Source organism: Hydra vulgaris, chromosome 15 (assembly GCF_038396675.1).
Source record: "Hydra vulgaris chromosome 15, alternate assembly HydraT2T_AEP".
Taxonomy (NCBI): Eukaryota; Metazoa; Cnidaria; class Hydrozoa; order Anthoathecata; family Hydridae; genus Hydra; species Hydra vulgaris.
In genome coordinates, this window is record NC_088934.1 from 44,366,152 (window position 1) to 44,373,650 (window position 7,499).

At 29.0% G+C, this 7,499-nt stretch overlaps 1 protein-coding gene across 3 annotated transcripts; it reads right to left on the bottom strand.

Moving 5' to 3' along the window:
• Positions 1-411: 411 nt before the first annotated feature.
• LOC100204546 (uncharacterized) lies at positions 412-7,158 on the bottom strand. Of its 3 annotated transcripts, XR_010644326.1 has the most exons (6): positions 7,012-7,158; positions 4,593-4,706; positions 3,731-4,510; positions 1,313-1,434; positions 1,067-1,192; positions 412-679 (listed from the first exon to the last, which is right to left on the bottom strand). XR_010644326.1 is itself a non-coding variant. In XM_065820221.1 (4 exons), exons 2-4 carry the CDS (start codon positions 4,690-4,692, stop codon positions 1,403-1,405), a joined length of 912 nt encoding a protein of 303 aa, XP_065676293.1. In that variant the 5' UTR covers positions 4,693-4,706; positions 7,012-7,158; the 3' UTR covers positions 1,292-1,402. The 3 variants fall into 3 exon arrangements, 2 of the variants coding, with proteins under 2 accessions (XP_065676293.1, XP_065676294.1); XM_065820221.1 differs by lacking the exons at positions 412-679; positions 1,067-1,192 and having other exon boundaries at positions 1,292-1,434; XM_065820222.1 differs by lacking the exons at positions 412-679; positions 1,067-1,192; positions 1,313-1,434 and adding an exon at positions 1,909-2,450.
• Positions 7,159-7,499: the final 341 nt, after the last annotated feature.

Sequence of the window (7,499 nt, forward strand, 5' to 3'; positions counted from 1 at the left end):
TATCAGTGACTGGAATAATTATTTATAATTTCAAGACTGTTTTTCTTTTTGATTAAAAGTAAAAATTAATATACGATGTTAAAAGAAATTAAAAACAAATTATTCGAGACTAAGCATGCTTTAAATATTTGCAAAAGTAAATAAAGATAAACATTTTTTTTACATACAAAATATGCTTAGCCATATATATTAACATACTAAGTGAGTTTAGCTTCCCTTTCAGAAAATCACTTTAATTATAATCCATAAGTTAGCTATTAATATTTATAATCAAACAAAAAATATTTGTAATGACTTCACGTCACAAACTTAAATATTAATTGTATATTTTGGACTTTATTTTTATTATGGACAACAACTTTTGAGACTCGTTTATTAAAAAAAATGTAAAATAACTAATATCGAATAAAACTTTTTTAATATTAATAAATATTTCTTTTAAAAGCTTGATGAATACAAACGTTTTTATAATCTCAATGCAATACAACTGATACAAGAAGTACTCGAGAAATTTAGTGAAATCAGTCACAAAGCTCTCTATCTTTATGTTACTTGGCTCGTTACAAAACTCGTTATTCTTCATGTTACGCTACTTAGACCTTATTTTCAACTTTGTTTGTTTTATTGCCAACGCGTTATAAGTTTTGCTTCAAAATCTTTGAAAAACATTCGACTTATGCTAAAACAAACAGAATTCTTAAAAAATAAGAAAAATAGATATTAAAATTTATGCTAGAAACTGTAATAAGGGGTCGCCAATAAAGTACGTACGATTTTATTTCGAACTCTCTCTCTGCATTTAGCTAAACGCTTTTTGAGCACCCTCAAAGAACCCTTAAAAGAACCTACGCTTTTAACCTATTTACCCAATATTTCATGACTTTTTTAATTTAGTGTCAACTTACTTTTATAATTAACTCTCTGCCCCTCATATATCATATACACCTTTTTAAGACCCCTCTCTCTCATCCGAGTGTACGTATTTAATGGACGTTCCCTAAAAAAAAATAATCAGAAAAAAGATATAAAAAAAGGAAGATTATATGTAAAATGATTAACTAAATACCTGACTTTTGTTGTTAAAACACGAAGCGCGCCGCTATAAAATTTAACAATGTCTTTGCTATGTTCAGTTTTAAATTGTTCATTATGCAAACAATAGCGCCATACCATTCATTTTCAATTGACTTAACTAAAAGTTTATATTAATGATAGCTCTCCTTTGGAAAGAACTGCATAATGTAAATTATACTAAACGATTACATTAAATAAAGGCTATAAGAACAAACCATAAAGATAAAATTTTTTTTACCTGTTAACATAAAAATGTACCTATCAACTTTTGAATCTCTCAAGATAAAAGTCTCTTTAGATATCACTAAAGTAAACAATGCCCTAAAATTCAATTCTTGTAGCAGCTCAACATTGTTGAATCTAAATGGAAATATTCAAGTAAGATAATTTCAATATGAACAAATTAATTTTCATTTCTAGAATACAAATTTTAATTCTAATAGTGCCTTAATAACTAAAGGCATTATATCACACCATTAGCTAATGCTGATTACTATTATTTCTTTAATGTTTGTAAAATGAAAACAAACCTTAGATAAATTGGTCTTTAAGTCTTGTTGGCCACTATGTCCTCATGAAATTTCATGTTTATAATATACTTTGACGCCAGGTTATCTTTAGCCCTTGAAAACTTAGCAAGAGCATATATTATCAATACGAAACGTCTAAAGAAAGCCCACTAAATCATAGGATCAAAATTAATTCATTTGAGTCAGCTGTCATGAAATGCTATTTTCTAAAAGCATTTTTCATGCCTAGTTTTTTTTGTTGATAATAAGCAAATAAAAACATTAAGACCGCAATGAAATTAAAAAAGAAAAAAAGAAAAGGAAATTGAGTAATTTTAATATATTCATCTATACATATACAGATAACACACCTTAAGACGGTATATTTACACTTCTAACACAAAAAATTAAAATAAAAAATTTTGCTGCAAGTTTTTTGATTCCTGATGATTTCTGGTGAAGACAAAATTATCTTTGTTGTAAAACAGACTTGATTAAAAGTAACAGGCATGCATGCTGATTAACTTTTTTATGCATTGCATTACATATATATTGTTTATGACAACTTTTGTGAACATCTAGGAAAAAGTCTCAGCTTTTTTAACATTTATTAAAATCAAATTAACACACAGACTGTTCAGGTCAATCACAATACTTGCATTATAAACATTAAAACATTTTAAAAGTTCATCTCTTATAGGAATTTATTTCTCTGCTAAGAGTAACTAGTTCATCAGCTGGGCGACACATATATACAGGGACCTCAATATTCGTAAGGCAATGGAATGCAGATATATAGACCAAGGCATAATTGTTGTTAGACCACTTCATGCATATTGAACAATTCGAGGACTCAATACCAATCACCTTTAACAAAAGAAAATCGATATGAAAGATAACAAATATAATCAGAATATTATTCAAATATAATGCTTATGATAAAGATTATTTTCTCAATAAAAGAACTTTGAAAGTTTACATTTAGGCATTAAAACTGGTAAAAAAAACTTTTTAATTCTTTTTTTGAAATTTAATTTATATAATTTTAATTCAGGACATTAATAACAGTAAATAGATTCAGTTACAAATAATTAGTTGTGACAATTGGTTTATTTTTATTACCAATACAAGCAATAAATTTGTAAATCAAATTTGATAAAAAAAAAAAAAAAAAAAAAATTAAGAACTTTATCTACATGTTATATAGGTCAGATTCTAGCAGTTTATAAGAATGCAGTGCTCACTACCATTTATATAGTTCTTTTCGTCACATTGAAGTTCTTGACAGCTTTGGAAAAAAAATTTAATAAATAAATTCTCACAAATGATAAAATAATCAAAGTAAAATGGACTGTTTAATCTAACACATAAGAATTAAAGGTACTAATTTGTTGTGAAAACAATTCACTCATACTGTTGAAAGACAATGTCATTCGTACAAGTATCACAACTTTTATAGCAAACACTAAAAAAGGGCTATTTTAAGTTAAACTTGTTACTGCTATGCAGTTTTATAAAATAATAGCTTCAGTTTTAAATAATAATAAAGTAACTGTTGACAACTATGTCGGTATATGAAACTTAGTAAACATAATTGGCAAGTGACAAAACAGACTTAGTTTGTAGGTCATTAAATTGAAAATATATACATATGCATGAAAAAACTGTGCAATAGAGTAAAAGTAGAGTATTTTCTATTTAAACAAACTTTTTTTGATTTGCATGAATCTGACCTCTAAAAACATGACATAAAGAAAAAAATTTCTATCAAATTAAAACAACTTGTGTATATGAATAGCTGTTGAATGAAAAGCTTAACTAAACTTTAAAAGCATAAAGGCAAATGAATTATAAAGAGCATTGATTATAAAGTTTTGATGCCTTGTCATAAATATAAATTTAATAACTTCTAAACCAATTCAAATAATTCTTTTAAAAGCATTAATCTATGATTTGATGTTTAAAAACTGAACATTTAGTATTTTATTAATAAAAATGATGAAACCAAATATTTTTATTGCTTGATTCAAAAAAAGAAATGAAATTTTTAAATATAAATATACTCAAGTAGGCAATAAAAAAAAGGGATATGGGAAGAGATAGAATTTTGCCAAATTAAAAAGACAATAGCTATTAAACATTCTTACGTTTTGAGTCTGGTCCATACCCTCCACCACCTCCTTGATGACCTCCATACCCTCCACCACTGCCATAACCTCCTCCGGGATGTGAACCACTTTGGTTGTATCCACCACCACCATACCCTCCACCTCGACCTCCTCCATTATAACCTCCTTGTGGCGGGCTATATTGACCATATCCACCACCAGGGTTATCACCATAATTACCTCCACCTCTTCCATAATCACCGCCACGACCACCACCACGCCCATCATCAAATCCTCTATTACCCCCTCTGCTTTCAAAACCACCACCACCACCACGATTATCTCTTCCACCATCCCTTCCGCCACCATCACGACCCCCAAAGCCTCTGCTTCCACCTCGTCCACCACCAAAACCACCACTGTCATAGCTATTACTTCGCCCTCCTCCTCTACCACCACCTCGCCCACCGCCACCACCTCCTCCTCTACCCCCACCACCACCACCACTGCGTCCTCCTCTACCACCACCGCCACCACCTCCACGACCTCCAGATCTACCACCACCTCCACGACCTCCTCCTCTACCACCACGACCACCACCTCTACCACCATCCCTACCACCACCACCACCCCTACCACGACGCTGTGGAGGTTTTCCACTTGCAGGTTGTCCTGCATGCTGAACCATAATATGCCGATGACCCAAGGGAGTTTCATTAAGTCCAGCAATTGCAGCATCAGCTTCTTCTTTTGTTTCAAACTCGACAAATCCAAATCCTCGGGAACGATTCGGATCTTCCTTTTCCATTACAACATGAGCTATTAAGGTATTAAAATTAAAGAAATTTAACTTTATTTCTTGAGTATTAACTATGTTTAAAATACAAATATAAAACTATACCATCATAAGGAGTCCCATACTTTGAAAACATTTCCTCAAGATCTGGACCACGCGTGTCAAACGGCAATGAGCCAACATAAAGTTTAATTCGTTCACTCATTTTACTTTAATAATCTACAGAGAAAAAAACATTCAGTCTACACAGCCTCATATATATATATATATATATATATATATATATATATATATATATATATATATATATATATATATATATATATATATATATATATGAATATATATATATATAATGTTTCAATGCCATATCTTGTTGTACGTGAATATATATATATATATATTTGAATATAAAGCATAAAAAACAGCTGCGTATAAACTAAATTTATTCTTCGTAATATTTCGATCTGCTTTTGCACAGATCGTCATCAGACGTAAAATATAATACAAAAAAAAAAAAAAACCCGTTACAAATATTACTTAAAAACGTCAAACGTGTGTGTGTGTGTGTGTGTCTATATATATATATATATATATATATATATATATATATATATATATATATATATATATATATATATATATATATATATGTACACACACACACACACACACACATTAATACCTTAATATGCAAACTGGGTAATTTAATTTTTTGAAGTATGACTTTTAAAACGGAAATCTATCAAGAGTCTGCATATGGATACCTTGATATATGCAAATTAAGTAACTTCATTTTTTGATAAAATGCCATCATCAAGTCATTTTGTCAAAATATTGGAGTTACCCAACTTGCATATTAAAGTATCAATATATATATATACATACACATATATAAATATATACACACACATATATACATATATAATAAATAAATATACACACACTCACATATACATACGCACATTTTTTAGTGAATTTGTATACATTATTAATTGAATTTTCCTGATTAAGTTATGATTAATTTTTAATTCTTTACTCTTGAGTCCCTAATAAAATAAAAATTTAAAAAAAGGGGGAGGGGCGTTTATAAGTTTTTTTGGGAAAATTTCCAACCCACCCTTATATTATTAAGACCACCCTGTTTATTAATTTTTACTTGATATCAAAAAACAAAACAAATCAGTGAAAATTGGCCTTAAAAATTAGAAAATAATTATTTCAATCACTGATAAAAACTTTAGTGTAAACATGCTTTACAAATCACCAACCAAGTTAATCTCGACTTGTCAAAAATGAGCTTTTAGTTTATTCCTTACTAAAGTGAATAACTTATACCAGCATATTAAATTCTATTGGAATAATTACAAAACATTTGTAAGAAAATGTGCATTTGACTGAAAACCACACTTTTTGAATTTTAAAAACATTACATTTAGTTATCACAGTAATAAATAATCTAAAGAACTAATTTCAATTATTTTTTAAAAGCAAAGAGCCATTTTTGAGGCTTTAAAAATTAGTCTTCGAAAATATTTTTTATTACTAAATCATCTTATTTGTCAAAAATAAGAAATGTACTACATTATACTTTCAAAATGTCTTCACTTTAGCATACTTGGTATATTAAATACATTTATACACAGGGTTAACTTGTGAAAATAAGATATCTAGTAGAAAAAATAAACTGTCTTTTGAATCTTTAATTCTCTTACGAGAGCTTAAACTGCTGTGATACACATGTTTCTACTTTCACTTTGATAATAATTTTAGTTTCTGGTAAAAATTATAATGAAAAAAGTTTTAACATATTGAGATTTATTAGGTCCAGATAAGGCTACTATTGCAAAATAGTTTGACTTTTGTCAAGTAGCTTGTAGGTCATAGCTATAAATTATGCAGTTCGCTATATTAGCCATACCACTAACCGTGTTAAAATCTAAATCATCTAAAAATCACTATAAAAACGTTTTTTTTTGGTCATGCTCCAATCATACCTGTAAAAAAATTTTTTTTCTTCAATCCCTGTGGGTAAACAATGAAAGTGTGTGAAATTTAAATTAACACTTTAACAAGTTGAAAGTGTAAATTTAAATTTTTAATAATCAATATAATTGTTAACTATTTTATTTTGTAAGATCGAGGTTTTTGTTAGTATACATTTTTTTTCAATAACGTAAATTTAAAAACTTAAAACAACATCGATTGTAAAACTTCTTAAAATTTCACTAAATTAAGTTAATACTTGCCAGTCCAATTTACAATTTATGGTAAATAATCTATTTAGGTTCACAATTAATATGGTATAATTTATGGTATACAATTAAGATAGTGTTCTTTGCTGAAGGAAAACAATAAACAAAACAAAAAAATTATTGTACACAGCATTGAGAACTTAAAGCAATATCGACAAATCTTTGAATCGAGCCTTACATAGATTTCGCATAAAAAAACATTGAAAAAAATCTTAACTAAGTAAAATTACTCTGAACAAACAAAGCAATAAAAGAGAAATAAATCATACTTAACAGGCGAGGAGGTAAAAGCAATAATAAACCAGCGACAATATGATCGAGGGAGAGAGAACTACACCAAGAACTAACGCGAACCTCTCAATGCATTAAAAGAATTGAGTGGCGTTACAAATTCTTTATTGAATGTAGCGCATGCGCTGCAAAAATTTGAATGGCTTTTAGTACCACAATTCCTTGCGCGTCAAATATTGCTATAACAACGAGGTCCGGAACGAAGATAAATCTAGACGGGCATCTACTAGACTAATTAACTTTTATGTAGCCGTCATATTGGAAAGTCGCACTGATCAACTTAGTCTACAAGAGTTGTTATGAAATAATGAAGTTTTTCTGTGTTAATGAGGTGTTACTAGATGTCTGGATCCATCCCTGAAATCTGTTTTTATTTTTGAAAATCTGTATCCGTTTGCTAAATATAACTTGTTTCTAGTGAAATCTAAAATGAAATATCGTCTCTGGAAAGTTCGAGTTCAATCAC